General features: G+C 49.2%; 1 protein-coding gene across 3 annotated transcripts in view; it reads left to right on the top strand.

Annotated features, from left to right (window-relative positions):
- Nucleotides 1-26,457, top strand: part of LOC146808696 (suppressor APC domain-containing protein 2-like) — a 365,810-nt gene that overhangs the window by 323,484 nt on the left and 15,869 nt on the right. For 2 of the 3 annotated variants that reach the window (XR_014966223.1, XM_085615505.1), the window contains exon 4: nucleotides 19,170-19,271. Coding sequence is in view for 2 of the 3 variants with exons in the window: in XM_085615505.1 (XP_085471631.1) it covers nucleotides 19,170-19,271 (102 nt within the window). In the remaining variant the exon portion in view is untranslated. Of the gene's footprint in view, nucleotides 1-19,169; nucleotides 19,336-26,457 lie in introns of all 3 variants that reach the window. The other variant, XM_085615507.1, reaches the window with a different exon arrangement.

The raw sequence follows: 26,457 nt of genomic DNA on the forward strand, positions 1-26,457 counted from the left end.
GTTTTGAGAATCACAACATTTTTGCGATATTTTATCTACATCGGGTATTGCGATTTTCAAAATGCGATTCGCTATAAATCGCTATTTGAGAATCGCAGAATCCGTTTTTCTTACATATGGCCCTGTATTCCCAAGTTGCAGCATGGGCGTTTTACCTTTTATCCATCCAACAGAATGCCTTGCCCTAGACTGCTGCAGGAGGAGGCCACCACATGCATTAACAGCCCAGACTGCTCCATTGTCATTCTGTATGTGGCAATTAGCCGACATACAGAATGACAATGGGTGAGGTGGGGCTGCTCTTGTGCTCCTAGGATGAGTGCAAGGTGGCCCTATCAGGGGGCTGAGGCTTCTGGCTGGGGAAGAGTGCTGCTCCCTGTAATGTCCATAAGTATGGACAAAAGGCGTCCATTAAAGGGATCCTCGTGGACAACAGACGTGAGGTCCAAATTACGGACAATCCGTGAAATTTACAGACAGTTGGTCACCCTAGCGACACCTCGTCACAGAATGAGGTGGGGTCGGCAGACTCCATCCCACTCTGTGACGTGGTTGGGACTGCTGCCTTACCTTTAAAATTAATGTTTGGTGCGTACTTATATATTTGGTAATGAGTGTTGTGAATGGATGTGTGTGTGTGCGCACGTGAATGCATGCGTGTGAGTGAGTGTGTATGTGTGGTGTGTGCCCCGTCCACCCCTTCCTAAAATGTCCGCCGACACTGCCCAGTAGGATGCCACCGTCGAGCAAGGCAGGTTGCTACTGCTCTGTTCGTCACTGCATACAGCGGCTGAAAGTCTCAGTCTGACAAGGGAGGGTGCTGCAGCGCTGGTTGTCACTGCATACAGCGGCTGAAAGTCTCGCTCTGACAAGGGAGGGTGCTGCTGCTTTGTTCGTAACTGCATACAGCGGCTAAAATTCTCGCTCTGACAAGGGAGGGTGCTGCTGCTCTGTTCGTCACTGCATACAGCGTCTGAAAGTCGCGCTCTGACAAGGAGGGTGCTGCTGCTTTGTTCGTAACTGCATACAGCGGCTAAAAGTCTCGCTCTGACAAGGGAGGGTGCTGCAGCCTCAGCGCTGGTTATCACTGCATACAGCGGCTGAAAGTCTCGCTCTGACAAGGGAGGGTGCTGCAGCGCTGGTTATCACTGCATACAGCGGCTGAAAGTCTCAGTCTGACAAGGGAGGGTGCTGCTGCTCTGTTCGTCACTGCATACAGTGGCTGAAAGTCGCGCTCTGACAAGGGAGGGTGCTATTGCTCTGTTCGTCACTGCATACAGCGGCTGTGAGTTTCGCTCTGACAAGGGAGGGTGCTGCTGCTCTGTTCGTCACTGCATACAGCGGCTGAAAGTCTCACTCTGACAAGGAAGGGTGCTGCAGCCGCAGCGCTGGTTGTCACTGAATACAGCGGCTGAAAGTCTCGCTCTGACAAGGGAGGGTGCTGCTGCTCTGTTCGTCACTGCATACAGCGGCTGAAAGTCACGCTCTGACAAGGGAGGGTGCTGCAGCTGCAGCGCTGGTTGTAACTGAATACAGCGGCTGAAAGTCTCGCTCTGACATGGGAGGGTGCTGCAGCGCTGGTTGTCACTGCATACAGCGGCTGAGAGCCTCGCTCTGACAAGGGAGGGTGCTGCAGCCGCAGCGCTGGTTGTCACTGCATGCAGCGGCTGAAAGTCTTGCTCTGACAAGGGATGGTGCTGCTGCTCTGTTCGTCAATGCATACAGCGGCTAAAAGTCTCACTCTGACAAGGGAGGGTGCTGCAGCCGCAGCGCTGGTTGTCACTGCATACTGCAGCTGAAAGTCTCGCTCTGACAAGGGAGGGTGCTGCAGCGCTGGTTGTCACTGCATACAGAGGCTGAAAGTCTCGCTCTGACAAGGGAGGGTGCTGCTGGTCTGTTCGTCACTGCATACAGCGGCTGAAAGTCTCACTCTGACAAGGGAGGGTGCTGCAGCCGCAGCGCTGGTTGTCACTGCATACTGCAGCTGAAAGTCTCGCTCTGACAAGGGAGGGTGCTGTTGCTCTGTTCGTCACTGCATACAGCGGCTGAAAGCCTCAGTCTGACAAGGGAGGGTGCTGCAGCGCTGGTTGTCACTGCATACAGCGGCTGAAAGTCTCAGTCTGACAAGGGAGGGTGCTGCTGCTCTGTTCGTCACTGCATACAGTGGCTGAAAGTCTTGCTCTGACAAGGGAGGGTGCTGCAGCCTCAGCGCTGGTTATCACTGCATACAGCGGCTGAAAGTCTCGCTCTGACAAGGGAGGGTGCTGCAGCTGCAGCGCTGGTTGTCACTGCATACAGCGGCTGAAAGTCTCAGTCTGACAAGGGAGGGTGCTGCTGCTTTGATCGTCACTGCATACAGTGGCTGAAAATCTCGCTCTGACAAGGGATGGTGCTGCTGCTCTGTAAGTCTCACTCTGACAAGGGAGGGTGCTGCAGCCGCAGCGCTGGTTGTCACTGCATACAGCGGCTAAAAGTCTCACTCTGACAAGAGAGGGTGCTGCAGCCGCAGCGCTGGTTGTCACTGCATACTGCAGCTGAAAGTCTCGCTCTGACAAGGGAGGGTGCTGCTGCTCTGTTCGTCACTGCATACAGCGGCTGAAAGTCTCACTCTGACAAGGAAGGGTGCTGCAGCCGCAGCGCTGGTTGTCACTGAATACAGCGGCTGAAAGTCTCGCTCTGACAAGGGAGGGTGCTGCTGCTCTGTTCGTCACTGCATACAGCGGCTGAAAGTCACGCTCTGACAAGGGAGGGTGCTGCAGCTGCAGCGCTGGTTGTAACTGAATACAGCGGCTGAAAGTCTCGCTCTGACATGGGAGGGTGCTGCAGCGCTGGTTGTCACTGCATACAGCGGCTGAGAGTCTCGCTCTGACAAGGGAGGGTGCTGCAGCCGCAGCGCTGGTTGTCACTGCATGCAGCGGCTGAAAGTCTTGCTCTGACAAGGGATGGTGCTGCTGCTCTGTTCGTCAATGCATACAGCGGCTAAAAGTCTCACTCTGACAAGGGAGGGTGCTGCAGCCGCAGCGCTGGTTGTCACTGCATACTGCAGCTGAAAGTCTCGCTCTGACAAGGGAGGGTGCTGCAGCGCTGGTTGTCACTGCATACAGAGGCTGAAAGTCTCGCTCTGACAAGGGAGGGTGCTGCTGGTCTGTTCGTCACTGCATACAGCGGCTGAAAGTCTCACTCTGACAAGGGAGGGTGCTGCAGCCGCAGCGCTGGTTGTCACTGCATACTGCAGCTGAAAGTCTCGCTCTGACAAGGGAGGGTGCTGTTGCTCTGTTCGTCACTGCATACAGCGGCTGTGAGTCTCACTCTGACAAGGGAGGGTGCTGCTGGTCTGTTCGTCACTGCATACAGCGGCTGAAAGCCTCAGTCTGACAAGGGAGGGTGCTGCAGCGCTGGTTGTCACTGCATACAGCGGCTGAAAGTCTCAGTCTGACAAGGAAGGGTGCTGCTGCTCTGTTCGTCACTGCATACAGCGGCTGAAAGTCTCAGTCTGACAAGGGAGGGTGCTGCTGCTCTGTTCGTCACTGCATACAGTGGCTGAAAGTCTTGCTCTGACAAGGGAGGGTGCTGCAGCCTCAGCGCTGGTTATCACTGCATACAGCGGCTGAAAGTCTCGCTCTGACAAGGGAGGGTGCTGTTGCTCTGTTCGTCACTGCATACAGCGTCTGAAAGTCTCGCTCTGACAAGGGAGGGTGCTGCAGCGCTGGTTGTCACTGCATACAGCGGCTGAGAGTCTCGCTCTGACAAGGGAGGGTGCTGCAGCCGCAGCGCTGGTTGTCACTGCATGCAGCGGCTGAAAGTCTTGCTCTGACAAGGGATGGTGCTGCTGCTCTGTTCGTCAATGCATACAGCGGCTAAAAGTCTCACTCTGACAAGGGAGGGTGCTGCAGCCGCAGCGCTGGTTGTCACTGCATACTGCAGCTGAAAGTCTCGCTCTGACAAGGGAGGGTGCTGCAGCGCTGGTTGTCACTGCATACAGAGGCTGAAAGTCTCGCTCTGACAAGGGAGGGTGCTGCTGGTCTGTTCGTCACTGCATACAGCGGCTGAAAGTCTCACTCTGACAAGGGAGGGTGCTGCAGCCGCAGCGCTGGTTGTCACTGCATACTGCAGCTGAAAGTCTCGCTCTGACAAGGGAGGGTGCTGTTGCTCTGTTCGTCACTGCATACAGCGGCTGAAAGCCTCAGTCTGACAAGGGAGGGTGCTGCAGCGCTGGTTGTCACTGCATACAGCGGCTGAAAGTCTCAGTCTGACAAGGGAGGGTGCTGCTGCTCTGTTCGTCACTGCATACAGTGGCTGAAAGTCTTGCTCTGACAAGGGAGGGTGCTGCAGCCTCAGCGCTGGTTATCACTGCATACAGCGGCTGAAAGTCTCGCTCTGACAAGGGAGGGTGCTGCAGCTGCAGCGCTGGTTGTCACTGCATACAGCGGCTGAAAGTCTCAGTCTGACAAGGGAGGGTGCTGCTGCTTTGTTCGTCACTGCATACAGTGGCTGAAAGTCTCGCTCTGACAAGGGATGGTGCTGCTGCTCTGTAAGTCTCACTCTGACAAGGGAGGGTGCTGCAGCCGCAGCGCTGGTTGTCACTGCATACAGCGGCTAAAAGTCTCACTCTGACAAGAGAGGGTGCTGCAGCCACAGCGCTGGTTGTCACTGCATACTGCAGCTGAAAGTCTCGCTCTGACAAGGGAGGGTGCTGCAGCGCTGGTTGTCACTGCATACAGCGGCTGAGAGTCTCGCTCTGACAAGGGAGGGTGCTGCAGCCGCAGCGCTGGTTGTCACTGCATGCAGCGGCTGAAAGTCTTGCTCTCACAAGGGATGGTGCTGCTGCTCTGTTCGTCAATGCATACAGCGGCTAAAAGTCTCACTCTGACAAGGGAGGGTGCTGCAGCCGCAGCGCTGGTTGTCACTGCATACTGCAGCTGAAAGTCTCGCTCTGACAAGGGAGGGTGCTGCAGCGCTGGTTGTCACTGCATACAGAGGCTGAAAGTCTCGCTCTGACAAGGGAGGGTGCTGCTGGTCTGTTCGTCACTGCATACAGCGGCTGAAAGTCTCACTCTGACAAGGGAGGGTGCTGCAGCCGCAGCGCTGGTTGTCACTGCATACTGCAGCTGAAAGTCTCGCTCTGACAAGGGAGGGTGCTGTTGCTCTGTTCGTCACTGCATACAGCGGCTGTGAGTCTCACTCTGACAAGGGAGGGTGCTGCTGGTCTGTTCGTCCCTGCATACAGCGGCTGAAAGCCTCAGTCTGACAAGGGAGGGTGCTGCAGCGCTGGTTGTCACTGCATACAGCGGCTGAAAGTCTCAGTCTGACAAGGGAGGGTGCTGCTGCTCTGTTCGTCACTGCATACAGCGGCTGAAAGTCTCACTCTGACAAGGGAGGGTGCTGCAGCCGCAGCGCTGGTTGTCACTGCATACAGCGGCTGAAAGTCTCAGTCTGACAAGGGAGGGTGCTGCTGCTCTGTTCGTCACTGCATACAGTGGCTGAAAGTCTTGCTCTGACAAGGGAGGGTGCTGCAGCCTCAGCGCTGGTTATCACTGCATACAGCGGCTGAAAGTCTCGCTCTGACAAGGGAGGGTGCTGTTGCTCTGTTCGTCACTGCATACAGCGTCTGAAAGTCTCGCTCTGACAAGGGAGGGTGCTGCAGCGCTGGTTGTCACTGCATACAGCGGCTGAGAGTCTCGCTCTGACAAGGGAGGGTGCTGCAGCCGCAGCGCTGGTTGTCACTGCATGCAGCGGCTGAAAGTCTTGCTCTGACAAGGGATGGTGCTGCTGCTCTGTTCGTCAATGCATACAGCGGCTAAAAGTCTCACTCTGACAAGGGAGGGTGCTGCAGCCGCAGCGCTGGTTGTCACTGCATACTGCAGCTGAAAGTCTCGCTCTGACAAGGGAGGGTGCTGCAGCGCTGGCTGTCACTGCATACAGAGGCTGAAAGTCTCGCTCTGACAAGGGAGGGTGCTGCTGGTCTGTTCGTCACTGCATACAGCGGCTGAAAGTCTCACTCTGACAAGGGAGGGTGCTGCAGCCGCAGCGCTGGTTGTCACTGCATACTGCAGCTGAAAGTCTCGCTCTGACAAGGGAGGGTGCTGTTGCTCTGTTCGTCACTGCATACAGCGGCTGAAAGCCTCAGTCTGACAAGGGAGGGTGCTGCAGCGCTGGTTGTCACTGCATACAGCGGCTGAAAGTCTCAGTCTGACAAGGGAGGGTGCTGCTGCTCTGTTCGTCACTGCATACAGTGGCTGAAAGTCTTGCTCTGACAAGGGAGGGTGCTGCAGCCTCAGCGCTGGTTATCACTGCATACAGCGGCTGAAAGTCTCGCTCTGACAAGGGAGGGTGCTGCAGCGCTGGTTGTCACTGCATACAGCGGCTGAGAGTCTCGCTCTGACAAGGGAGGGTGCTGCAGCCGCAGCGCTGGTTGTCACTGCATACAGCGGCTGAAAGTCTCGCTCTGACAAGGGAGGGTGCTGCAGCGCTGGTTGTCACTGCATACAGCGGCTGAAAGTCTCGCTCTGACAAGGGAGGGTGCTGCAGCGCTGGTTGTCACTGCATACAGCGGCTGAGAGTCTCGCTCTGACAAGGGAGGGTGCTGCTGGTCTGTTCGCCACTGCATACAGCGGCTGAAAGTCTCGCTCTGACAAGGGAGGGTGCTGCAGCGCTGGTTGTCACTGCATACAGCGGCTGAGAGTCTCGCTCTGACAAGGGAGGGTGCTGCAGCCGCAGCGCTGGTTGTCACTGCATACAGCGGCTGAAAGTCTCGCTCTGACAAGGGAGGGTGCTGCAGCGCTGGTTGTCACTGCATACAGCGGCTGAAAGTCTCGCTCTGACAAGGGAGGGTGCTGCAGCGCTGGTTGTCACTGCATACAGCGGCTGAGAGTCTCGCTCTGACAAGGGAGGGTGCTGCTGCTCTGTTCGTCACTGCATACAGCGGCTGAAAGTCTCGCTCTGACAAGGGAGGGTGCCGCAGCGCCAGTTGTCACTTCTGTAGCACACATACGAGATGGATCCCCGTGCTGTAGAAATTCTGATATTTCCTTGTGTTTAAATTGTTATTTACCACCATTTACTGATTTTTGTCTCGAATGAAAAAGAGGAAATTTGCTATTATTAGCACTGTAACTTTCCCTCCAGGATTAAAATGGATCAGGTAAAACAAATGCAGTATGAGGAAAAAAAGCTACATGAACACATTTATTGTAATTATGTAGCACTTATTACTCCTGACAAGGCGCTGAAATGCTTTACGTCGAGTAAGATTGTTATGTTTTTTAAGGTTTGGCAAACAGGAGACAGGATACAAAGTGCAGTATAAAAATCACATAAGCACAGAGTCCCCAGACTTCCCGCATAAACAGCACAAGTCCATCACGTGACATATAGCAACGCCTGTGTGGTTACAGCTTTCGGTGGTGAGAGCATACCAGACACAGCCCTGCGTCATCCGATATATAAGCATTATAGTTATAGGCAGGGCTTTAAGAGGGATTAAAAAACTGGGCAGGGGGTCCCGCAAAGGTATGTGGGCGATGTAATTAAGGGCGTGGCTTAAAACAGGTAAACTAAAAATCTGTGCTTAGCATAGTGTGCCGCCCGACTGGTATTTTGCTGTTTCTGTCATTGCATCCAGATATACAATATATTAACATTACACCTACAAGTCAGGACTGTTGGCTTTGTCAATGGTTGTTAGTTGCATAAGATAAATAAACAACAACTATGGTTTCGTTGTATATAATATTAATAATGCTTCAGTTCTAACATGATGAGACTGTGAAAGAACTATAACAAGTCTCTTTTGAGTTACATTAAAGGCAGCGAAGGGTGGCACTGCCGCAGAGTTAAGATTTGTTTTCCACCCTGAGGGTGAGGGCAAAAATGGAGAGCCCGATAGCGACCCGACTCAGCACCTGCTTTTTAGAAATGCCGGAGCTGAGCATGGGCCGGACCCAGGCAACTTAAAGCCCTGGTTATAGGCAAATCATTGCAAAACAGGTGAGAATAACTGGAGAGGGACAGAAAAAAAGCAGGAAAACCATAAAAACCCAACAAGAAGAGCAGCTGTAAAAATAAAACAATAATCTCCGCTACAGCAATGTGCCCATACAGAAATATTACTGTAGGCCACCCGTGTAGCATCTAGTACGAAATGGAATCTCAAGAGATAGGAATGACTCTACGGCATAATTAAGGCCCCCTGTTTTCTGTTTTTACTGATTTTTACAGATAAATACAAACAGACAACCTAACTATGGGAGTTAAAAAAGAAAAGAATTTTAGTAAAGAGGCTTTAACAGCAGTAGATGTGCACAAGATTGATACTGAAATGTGCATATTTTCATATCAGTACATCGATTTATCTTCTGCGGGTGTTCTTATCACTGAAACCAGGCAGGGATTCCAGCATGAGTGCATATTTATCGGTTAAATAAATGTGGAAATATACTAATTTCAGCTTAATTTTTTCCAAAAAAGCCATAATAAATATGGATAAATACAGATAAAGTTAGCAAAACATAAATCATCGCCATCAGTCACACTGACCCAGATCACGGTCAGGATCTCACCATCGTTCCTGGTATTCGTTCTCCACCTCTAGAGGACACTACTCGCCTACCATAACAGACTCTTCACCACCCGGAGTCTCCCTGTTAGATCTCATTCACACCTTTCATGAGGTGTTCGTGAGAGGAGCAGCAAAATTGAACATCCAGATGTCGGTGCCTACTTCATCCACATCAGTGATCTTTGTGACGCTCCAACAACGTACAGTGTCCAGACCACTCCTTTCTCTAGTGCCAGGCCTCTTGGAACCAGCTATAGAACTCTTCTTGACTCCTGCATCAGCCAAGTCAACTCCATCGAGACTGTTAAAAAAGTACAGGTCACCCGAGCAGGATGCACTCTTCCTGTGATCAGGCCCTCGCCCAAACTCCATAGTAATGTTAGCAGCAAAGAAACACCATGCTACTACTCCTGTCTCCTCAGTTCCACCAGATAAGGAGAGCAAGAAGTTGGATTCGGTGGGCCACTTCCCTGAAAACAGCAAGTGCAGCTGCTCTTCTCTGACGCTAGGATAGGTTGTGGGAATCGGTCCAGAAGTTTGCGGAAGATCTGACCAAAGACAAGCGGGAGGATTTTCTGGAAGTAGTAAACGAGGGCTTGATGGTATCAAACCAGATAATAAGTGCAGCAGCTGATTCTAGCAGCTCATGAATACTGCCATGATGTGGCCCTCTGTATGTATGCTTGGCTCCGACTCGCATCTTTAAAACAGGAGTCACAGCAACGTATCATAAATTTGCCTTTCTCTGGTTCTACTCTATTTGATAGACACACGGCTGATAAAATGGCCTGCATAAAAACCGAAATGGACACCCTTAAGGTGGTCAGCCTAGAGAAACCCAAGGAACAACGTAATTCATTCCACCCTTATCAGAGGCAATACTAATCTCAGAGGGTTCAAATACCTTCCTAATTATAGTGGGCACCTTGCACCAGTCCAAACAACCCCTTATTGATGATAGGTTAAAGACAACCTTTATTGAAAGCTATCCTAGTGGTAGCTATGGAGAGCAGCCTTCAGGCTAAGTCTTGAAGGAATGTAAAGCAGCTTGTTTTACCAGTCTATAATCTCTTGAGTGGCTAAAAGAAAGGCGACCACACCAGGTATATATATAAAATATATGTATTTATTACTAGTCTCTTTACGAGGTTAGAGGTCCAAACATATAAGTTACACTTCAAATAGTACAGTAAAATAGCACAAATACATGTCAGGCCCTAGGGGCCAGCCATACCATATACTAAAATAGTGGTATAAGAACCACAACTTAACTAGACACTAGGCTTAGAGCCTGTAGAATCGCTGGGACCCCAAGGAAACACCCAATGTAGTGACACAGGGGACCGTGAGCAGTGTGAGAACACAGCCGCGAGCTCCCGTTAGCTTCTATGGGGAAAGTTGCGGTTACATTTTTAAAGATTAGGGACACTTAGAAGTGGACTAAGACCAAACTCTTTAGGACTTAGGAAGTTCTAGGGTCAACACCCATGGGAGCACTGGAGTACTTTAGTTACCTCACCCAGGGAAGCCGGGTGCATAGGTGTCAAATGGTGTCGGGTCGCATCATTGTTTTCAATGGGAGCTGTCGAAGAAGTGCTGCTGCCAGGAAGATGTGAAGTGTCCGAAGAGATCCAAGCCTGGATTGAAGTCGAGAAGAACCTGAAAACAGAGGGGACAGAGTCTGGGTCACTAGCCAGTGACCAGGGGCACGATAGGCGAATGCCCATCCATGCCGAGTGTTTCAGGTGAAGAAGGTGAAGCTTGACTCTCCAGCCACGAGGACCAGGAGGCATCGAGGATGACCAGGAGCTGAATTCGAGCTGTCCCATAACTTTTGTTTGGCCATCCTGTTAGGGGTCCTTTGTGTCTGGTGAAGGAGGATGGTAATTACCTCTCAAACCCCCTAAACAGGACATAGTGGACTATGTACTTGGTCACCGCTCCAGGATTGCGGAATACATGAAAAAGGCAACTAAAAACCTTGAGGCTAGCCAGGAATTGCAAACGGCCTGGCATTACCAAAAGACTGTGCTGACTGTTTACCAGCCAGGGCAGAAAGTGTGGGTGTTGGAGCCTGTGGCCCCAACAGCGCTCCTGAACAAATGGAGTGGCCCCATACAATGGTTGAACAGAAAGGGGAGGTCACCTACTTGGTAGACCTTGGAACCCCTAGGAGTCCCCGTAGGGTACTTCATGTCAACAGGCTAAAACCATATGTTGACAGGGCAGACATGGGCTTGCTCATGGCTACAGATGAGGGACAGGAGGAAGAGAGTGACCCACTCCCTGACCTGCTCTCTCAGAACCCTGATCATGGATCATTAGATTATGTAGCCTTGGCAGGCAGCCTCACTGTCCAGCAACAAACTGGCTGCAGAAAACGTCTCAGCCAGTTTAGACATATGTTTTCTCTGCCTCCAAGTCAGACCACCTGGTGCACTCCTATAGTGGACACTGGGGACAGTCTGCCTGTGAAGAATAAGAACTACAGGCAACCTGGTCATGTCAGGGACTGTATAAGGACAGAAGACCAAAAGATGTTGGATTTGGGAGTCATTCAACCCTTAGATAGCCCTTGGGCTAGTCCAGTAGTCCTGGTACCTAAACCTCATACCAGAGATGGCAAGAGAGAGATGAGGTTTTGTGTGGATTACAGGGGTCTCAATGCAGTCACTAGGACTGATGCCCATCCCATTCCCAGGGCAGATGAGCTAATAGATACGTTGGCCTCAGCCAAGTTTCTAAGCATATTTGACTTGACAGCTGGCTACTGGCAAATCAGACTAGCTGATGATGCAATGCCAAAGAGAGCATTTTCTACCCCTAGTGGGCACTATCAATCTGTGGTAATGCCCTTTGGTTTGAGGAATGCACCTGCCACTTTCCAAAGGTTGGTGAATCAAGTCCTTACAGGCGTGGAAGACTACAGTGCAGCATATCTTGATGATATTGCTGTTTTTAGCTCCACCTGGGAGGATCACCTGGTCCACCTGAGGAATGTTTTGGAGGCCCTGCAAAAAGCAGGCCTAACTATCAAGGCTACTAAGTGCCAGATAGGGCAGGGTCAGGTTGTGTACCTGAGCCACCTTGTAGGTGGAGGCCAGGTTCAACCATTGCAGAGCAAAATCCAGACCATAATGGACTGGGTTGCTCCCATTACCCAGACTCAGGTGAGAGCCTTCTTAGGCCTAACTGGGTATTGCAGAAGATTTGTCAAGGTGTATGGATCAATAGTGACACCCCTGAATGACTTAACCTCTAAGAAAATGCTCAAAACGTTTCAGTGTACAGTTAGCTGTCAAAAGGCATTTGAGGTCCTGAAGCAGGCCATGTGCACTGCTCCCATTTTGCAAAGTCCTGATTACTCCAAAAAGTTCATTGTGCAAACAGATGCATCTGAGTTGGGGGTAGGGGCTGTACTGTCACAGTTGAATGGTGAAGGTCAGGAACAGCCAGTAGCTTTCATAAGCAGAAGGCTGACCCCCAGAGAGAAACGTTGGTCAGCCATTGAACGGGAGGCCTTTGCTGTGGTGTGGGCTCTGAAGAAGTTGAGGCCATCCTTGTTTGGTACTCACTTCATGGGCTAGTGTCAATAGGAAGCCCCTAAATTTCAGAGGTATAACTAACCTCCTGGATGCACCAGGCTTGGGGTCTCTACTCTCTGAGTAAAGGAGTCCATCATCCCAATAAACTTTATGGGTGCCACTAGCATTCCTAGCAGCCTCATCAGCAGCTTGCTTTCTGAGAGGCTCAAGAGAGGGGCAGGTTTTCTGCTCCTGGCTCAGATCAGTCCTGGAAGGGCCCCCTGTCCCCAAGAACTCAACCTGGTCAGGTTCAAGCTCCTCTGGGACAGTTCCTTCTTCAGGCTCAAGATCATCTCCCTGAGGAGACTGATCAGCATCCTGAGACAGGTGGGAAGGCTCAGCCTTAACCCTACTGCTCCTCCTCTTGTGAGGCACCTGGTCCATTTTTCCAGAATCCAGTGCCTGTCCAGCTTTAGACATTTTGGCTTGTGACCTAGTCACAGCAAAGACATGTGCAGGGATCCCTAACATTTCTGCATGTGTCCTGAGCTCCACTTATGCCCAAGCTGAAGTCTCTAGATCATTGCCAAGCAAGCACTGTACTGGTAGATCTGCACTCACCACAAACTTCTTTAGGCCAGTTACCCCTCCCCAGGAGAAGTTAACAACTGCCAGAGAATGGTCTGTTCTGACATTGCTAGCATTGGTCACTTGGCACATTTCACCAAGTATAATCTGCCCAGGATCCACAAGATCTTTTGTCACCATTGTGACACTTGCTCCTGTGTTCCTGAATGCCCAAGCTTCTACTCCATTAATCAAAGGCTGTTGTCTGTATTTGCCCAGATTACTGGGACTCACACAGGGGGACATATCCATGCCCCCATCACTGACAAGCACAGCCTGAGTTGGTACTCTGACTAGGCCAGAGTCCAGCTCAGAACCCAGGGTCAACCCTACTACACCCTTATTCTGAACATTGCTACCACCTATTGTAGCTGTACTAGGGGTGACAGTTGCCTTAGGGGCATGGTGGCTGGAGTAGATTCTTTGGACTTGGTGTAGTCACTGATCCAGTGAGTTTTCTGTTTACAGATTTTGCACCAAGGTTTCTTTTGGCCTTTTCCCTTGTTTGACTGTGACTCCCCATTAGAAGAAGATTTTTGGGGCCCTTGAGAAGACTTCTGGTCTTTACCCTTGTCCCACCCTTGTCAGAGTTTTTATTGTTTTGCTTCTTTGGGTCACCACCTTGGTTCTGTACCTTCTGCCTCACCCTGGTTCTGACACATTTGTCTGCCTTCTTTCCCAATTCTTGGGGAGAGGGCAGATCAGAGTCTATCAGGTACTGGTGCAACAGCTGATTTTGACAGTTATTAAGAATCTGCTCCCTCATTATCAGATTATACAATCCTATGAAGTCACACACTTTACTGCCCAATATCCAACCTTCCAGAGCCTTAGCAGCACAGTCAACAAAGCCAACCCAGTCCTGATTTTGGGTGTCTCTGAACTGTAACCTGTATTGTTTAGTGGTTAGGCCAAACCCATCTATCAGAGCACTTTTCAAGACCTGGTAATCATCAGCATCCTCTTCTCTTACAGTGTTGAGCTTGTCTCTACCTTTGTCTGCAAAGGAGAGCCATAGGATTGCTGCCCACTGACCTTGAGGGACCTTCTGTACTTTACAGGCCCTCTCCAAGGCAGTTATCCACTTGTGGATGTCATCCCCACTCTGGTAGGGAGGGACAATCTTACTTAGGTTTCTATGGTCATGTGACCTCTCCCTATCTCTAGGGAAATTGCTGCCACCAAGAGACTCTAGTCCCTCCTTTTTTCTAGCTCTGTAGAGCTCCAGGGCTTCCCTATCTAAGGCCATCTGCTGCTTTCTGAGGTTGAACTTGTCTTGCTCATACTTCAGCAGTCTCTCTCTCCCCTCCTGGGAGGTTTCCCTCCCTCTGTGAGAAGAGAGAGACAGAGGTCCCTACAGAGGAGTTAGACTGGACAGATCCCCTTGACAGAGATCTATCCCTTCTGGCCCTACTTTCAACTCTTCCTGGAGGAATAAAGAAGTTAGCATTGTTGTCATCCTCCTCACCTGCTGCCCCACCCACACTGCCTACCCCATTAGGCCCACTAGGCCCTGAGATATCATCCAGCTTAAGTATCTTTATAAGATGCTGGGTGGTTGGACTTTTGCCTGTCTTCAGCTTCCTAATGGAACATAAGGCACTTAGCTGAGCAAAGGAGAGATCCTCATATTTGTAGGGAAGGAGCTCACTGGTTCCTGGTAGGGACCCACTGGTTCCTGGGTGATTAGACATTACTAGTGAGGTGTGGTTTATTGCACTACCTACACTAGTGTGGCCTACTAAACTCTCTTGAGTTGTAGAAAGGGTGTGCTATCCCTTAACACACAACTCTAAATTCAGTAGAACTTACTTTAGCTAAACTTGATATTATATGTACCTCAGGTACCTTTAGTGGTTTTCAGTTGATCAATTCAATTGAGATTATCTGCTAAAACAATAGCAAGCTGGAATCCCGCACTCTGCACACCAATGTGAGAAGGTGGCCTGATATATGCTGTCCACTAGTTCTAGTGGGCACCTTGTATCAGTCCAAACAACCCCTTATGGTGATTGGTTAAAGACAACCTTTATATGAAAGCTATCCTATTCGTAGCTATGGAGAGCAGCCTTCAGCCTAAGTCTTGAAGGAGTGTAAAGCAGCTTGTTTTACCAGTCTATAATCTCTTGAATGATCAAATGAAAGGAAAACCACACCAGGTATATATTTAAAATATATGTATTTAAGATAAAACACACCCCTCTAGTCTCTTTATGAGGCTGGCGTTCGAAGTACTTAAGTTACAAGTTAGCAATTTACAGTAATAGCACAAATACACGTTTGGGCCCTAGGGGCGTACCAAACCATATACCAATAAAGTGATATAAGAACCACGACTGAACTAGACACAAGGCCTAGAGCCTGTAGAATCGATGGGACCCCAAGGAACTACCCAAGGTAGTGACACAGGGGGCCCACGGGGGCCGTGTGCAGTGTGTAAACACAACCGCGGGTTCCCGTTATCTTCTATGGGCAATGTCGCAGTTGGAAATTTAAAGATTAGGGACACTTAGAATCGAGTCAGGACCAAACCCTTTTGGACTTAAGAAGTTCTAGGGCTAGCACCCACGGGAGCACCGGAGTACTCGAGTTACCTCACCCAGGGAAGCCGGGTGCATAGGTGTCTTTTGGTGTCGGGTCGCGTCGTCGATTACAATGGAAGCTGGCGAAGAACTGCTGCTGCCGTGAAGAGGAGAAGTGTCCGAAGAGATCCAAGCCTGGATCTAGGAAGGCAGGAACCTGAAAGCAGAGGGGACAGAGTCTGGGTCACTTGCCAGTGACCGAGGGCAGGATGGACCAATGCCCACAGATGTCGGGTGCTTCAGGTGAGTTGATGGGTGTCTTGACTCTTCAACAACATTTTCGGGACAACCTTCTGCCCAAATCCACTGGCACAGCCAAAACTGCATTTGCAATAAATCATTCATCTCATATTCATCTTATCCATTGTTCAAAACGTTAATTTTCCATAAATACTCCATGTATTCCCTTTTGGAATGGTTTAGATCTTCATGCAAGCGTTAAGCCATTTTACATATTTCTGATGTTCCTGCCGGGCCATCCGAACCTCTCTTCAAGAACACGACTGGAGGCAAATTCATTCATAGCAGTTTATTCAAAATCCAATGCATTTCGGGCCTCAAGGGCCCTTCGTCAGGGAAAACTGTAAATGACAATTACACACGTTTTAATTTTCTCATTACTAATATAAACTGACTAATACAACAGTATATCATGCTTAAAGTTGCGCTTTTTTCTTAATCTCAAAGGTTAATTTGGCTGAAGTGCATATTATTCCTTGTTGAAACCCCGCTCTTTCATGGTTAAAATAGCATCCTCTCACTGAGTCATAAATTACCTTGCTTTAACCCCGACTTCTTACGTTCACCATCTGCTCATTAACTTACTAAGCATCCCCCTTCTAAATCTTTCGTTATGCTTCCCTTTACTCTCGGTCTGCAATGTAAACATCCATTCTTTTTCAAAGACAGCATTTCTTTGTCTAAGATAGCATAACTCATCTAATCTTACCTGCTGGGAAGCAAAGCGTCCTCCTCCCTCCTTTTTTAAAATGTGATTTCTACTTTCCCTTCTACCCTCGAGTATTTAAACACATTTTAGCCCCTCCTCTCCAGAAGCCCTCCTCCGCATTTCCACTTAATTAACACCTGTGCCACTTCAAGAACTCCCGGGTTTCCCTGAGAAAAAAATACGGTTCCCATGATGCATTTAAACAAACAGGTACAGGTACTCTGTTATGACACATATTTAGTGCAACTCTAAGCATTAAAAGAATTCTGGCAGTCTCTAGAACATGTGATTAGTCCAATGTTATTCGCGTTTTTCTGACACCAAAAATAAACTTGCTGAGTGAACTACGATGTTCCGCCTTGCATGAGAGTAATAGAACTTCATTCCTCTTCCTTGTAAATGTTTCTCTTGATGGGTGCTAACTCGAAAGGGCATGTATTGTATAAACATCAAAGTGGGACGAGTTGATGTCTTGACTCTTCAGCCACGAGGTCCAGGAGGCGTCGACGAAGTCCACGAGCCGGATTCGAGCTGTCCCACGAAGTCTGTCGAGTGCTGCAGTCTCGGCGACCAGAATGGACCCAACAAGCCTTGGCAACGGCAAGTGTCGTGGAAAGAGAAGAACGGGCTAGCGATTGCGACGGATCCTCGAGCGGTCGCACTGGAACCCGGCCCATGGGTCACTCGTGGAGTGGGGGCCAGAGATCTTTGGAGCAGTCAGTGCTCAAGGTTGGGGCTACTCGGAGCCCAAAGTAAAACTTCAGGAAAAAACAAGAAGTCGATGTACCAGCAATAGTATGCGCGGCCCAGGGGTCACGGTTCCTTGTCACCCACGATAGCCACGGGCCTCAGCTTTTCTGTGGGCTCAGGGTAGCCTCGGCGAAGTCAGGAAATCCACCTCTGGTGATGCAGAGACTTCGGCATCCGGCGGGAGCTTCAGAATTGCAGACCAGACAGTTGCTTCTTTAGTGCCTGCCAAGCAGGGGAGTCACTCCTTGACCCCAAGGGAGATTTCTTCCGACTTCTAGTCAATATAGAACAGAAACGCAGCTGCAGCACTGCCTACATGAATAATAATGGGGAATTACCACTGGGACCAGTGAAGCAGCTTCAGCACTGTCTAGCAGACTAAGAATGAGGAATTACCACTGGGAACAGAGACGCAGCTGCAGCGCTGCCTACAGGACTAAGAATGAGGAATTACTGACGGACCACAGAAGCAGCTACCAGCGCTGCCTAGAGGACTAAGAATGAGGAATTACCATTGGGACCAGATAAGCAGCTGCAGCACCGGCTAAAGGACTTAGAATGAGGAATTACCACTGGGAACAGAGACACAGCTGCAACACTGCCTAGATGACATAGTTATAATCATGGCCTAGACTATTTTTATTGTTGCTTGAATAGATTTTTATAAGTGTGTATACCAATATTTCTAAATATTTACTCTTGCATATTAATTTGATCTTTTTACTGCACGATGCAATAATTATCAGTAATAATGCAGAACTGTTTAAAGGGGCTACCTTCTGGCACGTAGACATTGTGGGTGAATTTGGGCACTGGTCCGGTGATCCTGCTGGTGGGCTCTATGATGGCTTGGGGGACTGTTTGGCTGATTGGGTTGTACACAGGCTGGCAGCTCAGACTTGGCAACTGCTATGCGTTTTCAATAACCGGAGGTGATGGGTTGGTCAGCTGTGGGGAACCTCGCGCTGATCTTGAGACTTTGCTGTTGGGTTCCGTGGTGCCCGTGGTAGCGTAGATCGAGTATAGTAACACACAGGCTGGTGATTCCTCTGGCAGTAATCCCGTGAGTTTGTGGTGCTGTGTAGAATAAAAGAAAGGAGCGGCCACCATACTCAAAGAGAGCGTGCCGCGTGCAGCACAAACAAGTAGCCACCAAACCATCACAATAGACACCTATTGTGTAAAGAAACTGTAGTTGGACGGTGCTCCTGATCGAAAAACAGAAGTGATGTATCGGGTGCACAAACCAATAATCAAAGATGAGCCACGCAGGAGTGAACCAATGGCTAGTAGCAGGCGGGATTATACTCTGTATAGTGATTACAGCAGCTCTTGCAGACAGCTCATGCGTGCTGCCTAGGCTCGTCCTAAAAAACGAATTAAATTATTTGTGGAAATGCTCGTACAGACCATGCATTTGGCATTCTTATAGTGCATGCATATCTCTTGTATGCAGGGGTTGAACGAAGTCAAAGGCTTGCATCCAAATCCTAGCTTTTCTTAAGAACCCATAAAGTGATACCAAGCTGTGCGCATGTGTTTCCCAGTTATTGCATTGGCACCTAGGTGTGAGGCTTAGATAACTCCCAGCCAGGACCATACTGGAACAAAAGTAGGGCTGATGGTCCTTTAAATTCAGCCTTTGTTTTGGGCCCAGCTGGGATCTAAAATATGAAAGCCCTCCACCCACTGCACGTTTCTGCTTGGAATGGAAAGCAAACAACGTGCATGAGCTGCTGAATGTGTCCCGGGGTCTGAAAATTACACCGGGACGAGTTCCGCATATTTCACGGTGATCCAACTTCTTGGCAAGGGGGACGGCGTCCACCTTGTGAAAATAGTGGGTAGGCACCGCCTACCTGTGCGTCCTACTTGTGCCCTGCTACTGCTTAAAGTAGAAGAAGACTTCAGGGCAGTAAAACACAGAACATGTGTGTGAATATGTAGAGCCCCCTTAGGGAGTTGAACATTTTTGACGCGATCAAGAGTTGCCTCCCAGGTTTGATTACTATAAGGAGTGCAAGACGTGTACTTTTATGCCACCAGTAACTGACCTCTCTTCTAATCCCATAAAATTATTGCCAATTTATATCTCCCTTGATGCCACTATTAATAATAGAAGTAACTCAATTTTTGGGTGAATGGTAACAGTGTTTTCTCCTCACTTTCTCCACCCCTAGGACTTCCTTGCTGATCACTACTCCAACTATGGCTGCGTCTTGTTGGCCCGGATCCAGGAAGTGAACCTCAGCCTTAGTAACCTGTTCTCCAGCCCTGTGCAGGTACTGTGTTGTGCTGTTGCATTTATATAGCGCTTCATACCCCTGTCGAAGTGCATTCTAAGAGGTGAGATAATCGTTTTACGAATTAACTATACATGCTTAGTAATGTGTACGCTTATAGTGTGGCCTCTGTGGGAAGCATTGGTGCTGAGGGGGAAGTTCGAAGGGGTGTGCCTGTGGGGTCACTGCAGACTTCTAGGCGCTCATAGGCATCAAGTGATGCAGAGAAGTGTTAACACCAATGGTGAAGGCTTTAAATGAGATGAAAAAAGGGGGGTTGCTCAAAGGGGCGTGGGCTGTGTAAATAAGGGTGTTGCCAGCGGCGTAGCTTGGTCAGTAAGATTGGGGGGCTGTGAGCTTCAGATGGCCCAACAATCACGCTGGGATATCTTTACAAATCACTATCTCAACGCCATGACCTCGATAATTAATGAGGCAGCCCCCCTGCAACTTAAGAGAGCTCCCATTAAAGATTCCAAGCCCTGGTTCAACGCTCTACTTAATGAGGACAGACGAGCCCTCAGGTCCGCTGAACGCAATTGGAGAGCAGTCCCATCGGCTCTCCACCTCAATCTCCTTAGGAAAAAGAGAAATGCTTACTACAAAAAAATTAAGCGCACTAAAGCCTACTTCTTCAGCCACCAATTAGACCAAGCTAAGAACCGGCCAAAAAAACTCTTCGAGCTGGTCAAAAATCAATCCAAGGAAGCTCCCCAACGGGCTCGAGACCTAGCTCGCCCACATCCTAATTGTCAAGAATTCTCCACTTTCTTCAATCTGAAGACTGACAACATCAGAAAGGATCTCCTTAATGACAGAGCACTACACACTGCCCCTCATACGGTAACCACCCCCTTACCTACACCCATCACATGTCATTCCCCCCCCCAAGGCCTGCCTTAAAAACGAGGCAGCCTGGTCTTCCTTTGAGACGTACACTGAAGACACCCTAGGCAAGATTCTCAACAACCTGAAACCGGCCAATCACTTCACTGACCCTCTCCCGGCCAATGCAGTCAAAGCCCTCTCCCCTTGGCTTCTTCCACTCTGGACCAAAATCATTAACAGCTCACTCCAACAAGGCTGTATCCCGGACTCCCTCAAAGTAGGCCAAGTCTCACCTATTCTAAAGAAGCCCACTGCTGACCCTACCGACCTTAACAACTACCGCCCCATTTCCAATAGCCCCACCTTGGCCAAATTGTTGGAAAAATGTGTTCTCCGACAACTGACCACTCACATAAATCACTTCAACCTACTAAATAAACACCAATCAGGCTTCAGAGCGGGTCACAGCACTGAATCGGCCATGACACACATTCTTGATGATGCGCTACAAATCCTTGACCAGAATGGTGCTTGCTTACTCATCTTACTAGACCTCTCATTAGCCTTTGATACGGTCAAACACCAGAAACTATTAGATCTCCTGGAGCATAGGATGGGTCTGTCTGGCACAGTGCTAGAATGGTTTGCATCCTTCCTGCATAACCGTACCCAAAAATTCAAGGTTAACAACGCGCTCTCCAATTCCTCTCCTGTATCTCTGGGGGTGCCGCAAGGGTCCGCACTTTCACCATCCCTATTCAACTTGTTCATGGAACCTCTCACTGAAATCCTGCAATCATCCAATGTGCAATTTCATATGTATGCGGACGACACACAACTATACCTTAAGATCAATTCCATCGAAGACATTAATATGCTCAACTCCACACTCACGATCACCCAGTCTTGGTTATCAGAAAACCATCTCAAACTGAACGCATCAAAAACAGAATTCCTCCTCATAGCTCCACCGGCCAAGATCCCTTTAATGCATGACTTGATCAAACAGCTCACCGCGTTCAACATACAACCAACTATCGTGGACTCAGCAAAATCCTTGGGGATCACTCTAGACAACAACCTCATGATGCAAAAACACATCAGTAACACCCCTAAGAGAGCTAACTTCCAGATAAGTATCCTAAGGAAACTGAAACCCTTCCTGCCAGTAGAGGACCTCAAGTTAGCAGTACAAGCACTAGTTATCCCTTGTGTTGATTACGGAAGTGTTTCCCTGTGTGGCCTCCCAAAAGCTGCAACAGCACCCTTAAGAGCGTCGATCAACGCTGCAGCTAGACTCATCACTGGCTCGAAAAGAACTGCACACATTACCCCGGACTTAAAATCCCTGAACTGGCTTCCTTTTGAAGCTAGAATCCACCTAAAAGTGGCGTGCATGACCCATAAAGCTTTACACCACAGCTCTCCCAGCTACCTCGCGCAGAAACTGACAATCTCTGGGGGTTTAAGGTCCTCCAGGAGTGCTGAAAATCTTTTACTGAAACCCCAAAGGTTCAACAAAAAGAAAACTTATAATCGATCCTTCTCGGGGATGGCGCCCAGAATTTGGAACGCTCTGCCCCCCGCAACCAGACGGAACGCCTCCTACGCCGCTTTCAAAAAAGAAGGCAAAGCGTTTCTCATGGCTAAATTTACATGAGCTCTCTCTCCTCAGACCCGAGTTCTCCTGTTTCCCGTTATAATAGACAGCACCAATCTGTAATCCTCCTACTTTATGTGCACCATCTATGCTTTTTTGTTATTATTGTTTACCTGCATATTTTGTATTGTTCTACTTACATCCAGCTGTTATGTAAAGCGCTCTGATATCCGCAAGGATCTTGTTCGCGCTCTATAAAACTTTCTAAATAAATAAATACATAAATAAATAACACAACAAATGGCATACACCCAAAACCTACCAGGACTATTGACTTTGTCCATGATCGCCAGCTGTTTGTGACAAAGCACTATACAAGAGTAATATGATATGCTACATAGGAAAACAAAAAGCATCCAGGGAATAACTATCACTTTTAGGGAATGCAACATTAAATGAAACATGTGAAATATAAACTGGAACTTAATCGCTGACGTGAATTACCTTCACGTTTTTTACATTCTTTGGGGCAGATTTACTACTACTGGTGCATCTCTGCTAATCAGCAGGGATGCGCCAGAAGAGTTGCGACGCATCTGCCAAACCCGTGCGCCACCACTGATGCGCTGCACCGTGGCGCACGGATGGGCAGATGCGTGTCACATCCCCCCACGGAAAGGCGGCACATTGCTGGAGTTGCGTCGCAAGCGCGACGCAGCTCCAGCAAGGCTCGGGGTGCCCCTATCCCTAACATGCTGTGTCAATCCTTACGCCTGCTTCAAGCAGGCGCAGGGTTTTGATGCAGCATGGCCGTAAAAGTGACTGAGTGAAATCTTGTAGATTTCACTCAGCCCCTTTTCGGAGACGTTCCTGCGCCGGAACGCCCACATGTGGCGCAGGGCTTTAATACGTGACGCATCTCCCTAGATGCGTCACGTTGTAAATAGCCCACAGCATGGCGCTGGCTTTGCGCCGCGGCTGCGTCACAAAAGTGATGCAACGGCGGCGCAAATCTGGCGTAAGGGGCTTGTAAATTTGCCCCATTGTTCAGAAATGCATCAGTGTTTTAACAGTGAGATTAAGGACAATGTCATAGGGCCCGATAGGGACCCGTTTCAGTGTGTGGTTTTAATCACTTCTGGATCGGAAACCCGGATGGACCTGGCTCCCTTAAAGCGCTGCCGATGGTCCCCCTTGCAGAGAGGTATTAGTGGCTGTTGGTCACGGGTCCAGGGGCAGCCAGGCCTTTACTGGTTAGTGGAATTAGCTTCTAAAGCTTGGCCTCTGCAGAGGGAATGAAGTACCGGAAATGCACGAGTTTCTGAGAGAAGGATGGATTGCTAGGCCCGTCCTTGGCAGCAGGGATTTGTATTTGAAATGTGTTTGTATTTGGGTGTTTTATAAAGCTATGAATTCACCTGTAGGCATGACTGTGCTGAAAGAAGGGCGATCTAGTGCCATGAGGCCTGGTGGGCGATGCAGAGAGGCTCAAACAAAATAAAATTCAGAAATCAAATCAATCATAATACACAATAAAAAATGCCCAGCCCCTTGGTATTCGGACACCCTAAAGACTGAGAAGGCTGCATGCAGGGAAAAAGAAAGAAAGTGGAGGAAAACAAAAACGGATACAGATAGACTGGCATATAACATTACCCATAGGAGGTATCTTAATAATTGCAATTCGGCAAGAAGAACTTTTCTGGCCGCCCGCATAGAGGGGGCAAAGGGGTCCTCTAAAGAACTGTTTAGGATCTTAAAGGAATTTACAGCCCCTAGTGTAACCAACTCCTCTTGTCCTTCCACTCAGGAATTCTGCGATAAGCTAGCGAGTCATTTTAAAAATAAAATAGACCGTATTTATGACTCCTTTGAGCCATTACCAGAAAACTGGGAAGAAAGTCAGAACACTGTGAGTTCTTCGCCGGTGAGATTGGAGGCGTTTGCAACCATCACCAGGGAACAGGTGTTACCATTATTGAAAGGCTTGAAGTCAGGCTCTCCGTCTGATATAGCCCCCCCGTATGTGCTGTCGGACTTAGCCACAGAGTTTGTAAACCCAATAACGGAAGTCTGTAATCTGTCACTAGCGACATCCTCTTTTCCGGCCAGTTGGAAGAAGGCTTTTATTAAACCTCTGCATAAGAAACCATCGTTGGACTGTGCCGATCTGCAGAATTATAGACCCATCTCGCTCCTCCCAGGATGCTCCAAAATCATGGAGACGCTGATAAACCGCCAACTGTCGGATCATTTGGATCAGCACTGCCTGTTAGATCCCTCCCAGTCGGGCTTCCATGCCGGCTATAGCACGGAGGCCGCGCTGGTAGAGGTAACAGATACCATCAGGCTCCTACTGGATGGGGGGACTCTGACTGTGCTGGTCCTACTTGATCTGTCGGCGGCCTTTGACACCATCTCCCACAGAATTCTTTTGAATAGACTGCGGGAGATAGGTGTCGCTGGAGGGGCCTGGGAGTGGGTGCGGAGTTTCTTATCAGACAGATCCCAGTGTGTACAGATAGACACTTTTGCCTCTCAGACCGCAGTGGTGGAGAAGGGGGTGCCGCAGGGTTCTATTTTGAGCCCCACATTGTTTAACATCTATGTGGCCTCGTTGGCTGCCACTATAGAATCCTGTGGTTTCCAAACCATCTCCTATGCGGACGACACTCAGGTGTTAATCCCCATAGAAAAGGACCACTTGCTTACCAGAGAGAGATTTAAGAGCTGCATGATCAAAATCTCCAGCTGGATGAAAGACAACTATCTCCAACTTAATTCCAACAAGACGGAGATTTTACTGTTTGGTAGGGCAGAGGAACTATGGACGGATGAATGGTGGCCAGAAGCATTAGGCTCTCCCCCCTCCCCTAAAAAATGGGCAAAAAACCTGGGTGTGACTATAGATAACAATCTATCCATGGAACAACATGTTAAAACTTTAACAGGGAAATGTTTTGGCCTGATGCGCACTCTAAAGAAGATTTTCCCGTGGGTCCCTCTCTCTGCTAGAAGGGTTCTGATCCAGTCATTGCTAGTCAGTAGACTGGATTATGGGAATGCTCTCCTAGTGGGAGTGAGGGAGGATCTATTGTCAAGGCTACAAGTCGTACAAAACACGGCGGCACGCTTTGCTCTGAATAAACCGCCACTCACGCCATCTGCCCCGCTTTTGAGAGATTTACATTGGCTGCTGATCAGAAAGAGGGCTCTTTTTAAACTTCTCTGCCTAGCCTTCAAGGTACGGGTCGGACAGGGGCCGGCATATCTTACAAATAAGCTGGTTTGGTACTCTCCGGTCCGTTGCCTAAGATCTAGCGGCCAAAAACTCCTCCAAATGCCAAGAATCAGGAAAGTGAAGATGGGTGGGCGTGCTTTATCCGATCTGGCACCCAAGCATTGGAATCTGTTGCCTCAAGATCTGCGCTCCTGCACAGATCTAACCATCTTTAAGAAGCATTTAAAGACCTGGCTATTTAACTGAGCTGCCGGGGCCATCGAGGCCTGTCTCCACAGGCGCCGAGAGATCCCTCGGGGGATGATTCGCGCGCAATATAAATGTAATAATAATAAAAGGCCGCCAATGTAGATGTCCAAGGACCGCTGTGACCCGTGTTTGCAGGTGCAGAAGTCTTCTGGAGTGCTGTGGCGGCTGGTGACATTTGAAAGTGGTGCGGCGTAAAAGTTGTGGGCAGCGCACTGTGGCGAGCGAGCATAGCGAGCAAGCTCGAACGTATGAAGGGGGGGTTGGTGGCATTTTCCCCCGAGAAAATTTTGAAAAAATAGTGTCCAAATGGTGCATTTTCAAGGACATTTCAGAAAGCAAGAATGTTAATAAAGTAATTGGGAAAGTGTAGCAATTGCATCAATATAGAGATTTTGTATGATAATATAATGTAGGTTCCATGCTCATGCAAGGCACAGTAAAAATGTTATGGTGCCTTGCATGAGCATTCACAAGATTAACACAATAAGTCCTGATTATGACACAAGCGGATATATGTGCAGTGACCCCAAGCGGCGGCAGGAAGGTGATTGAGGGAGGGGGCAGCATCTCTCCACCAGTCTTGGTAGAGGGTCGGGTGGGCACAGGCGGTATCGTACTCTTAATTGAACAGCGCTCATTCCACCCGGTATTTCCGCTCACCTCATAATCAGTGCTTAAGTGCCTTGCGGCGATGACAACTGCCATCCCTTGATTCTGTGGCCTCAGTATCTCACATGCCACGGAGCAGCAGCACATTAATCAATGAGTTACATTCACCTGAGTACTAAAGGAATGTTTTACCTCATACTAAGCAATCCCCACGGTCCGCGGAAGATATGCAAGCAAGCTCAGAGATAAACCACATAGCAACCATTCTACTTACATTGGTTCGAGATCACGTGCTGATACTGCCAAATCAGAAGACTGGATACGACTGGGGGCGGCTGACCCTTGTTTACTCGGCTGTATCCTGGCATTTGACAGGGCATGATGCGACTGTGTCAAAAACACGTCACCGCCCAAGCAGGAGGCTATCTTCAGACATGCTGCAATACACTAGGCATGCGCAGTATGTCTAATGGTTTGTGAATGTGAGTCGGGAGCTGAAATGAAGAGCGTTCCTCCGCACATGCGCAGTCCATCTTCTGGCCTCCGCTGTGCATCGCCTTGTGCACTTTCACCTGTGTGAAGCACAGGCCAGAAATTTAAACAGACGAATTGTGAAAGCTGTCGAGCTGTCAATTCATCTGCTTACATTCCTGTTGCCT

Source organism: Triturus cristatus, chromosome 7, assembly GCF_964204655.1.
Source record: "Triturus cristatus chromosome 7, aTriCri1.1, whole genome shotgun sequence".
NCBI lineage: Eukaryota > Metazoa > Chordata > Amphibia > Caudata > Salamandridae > Triturus > Triturus cristatus.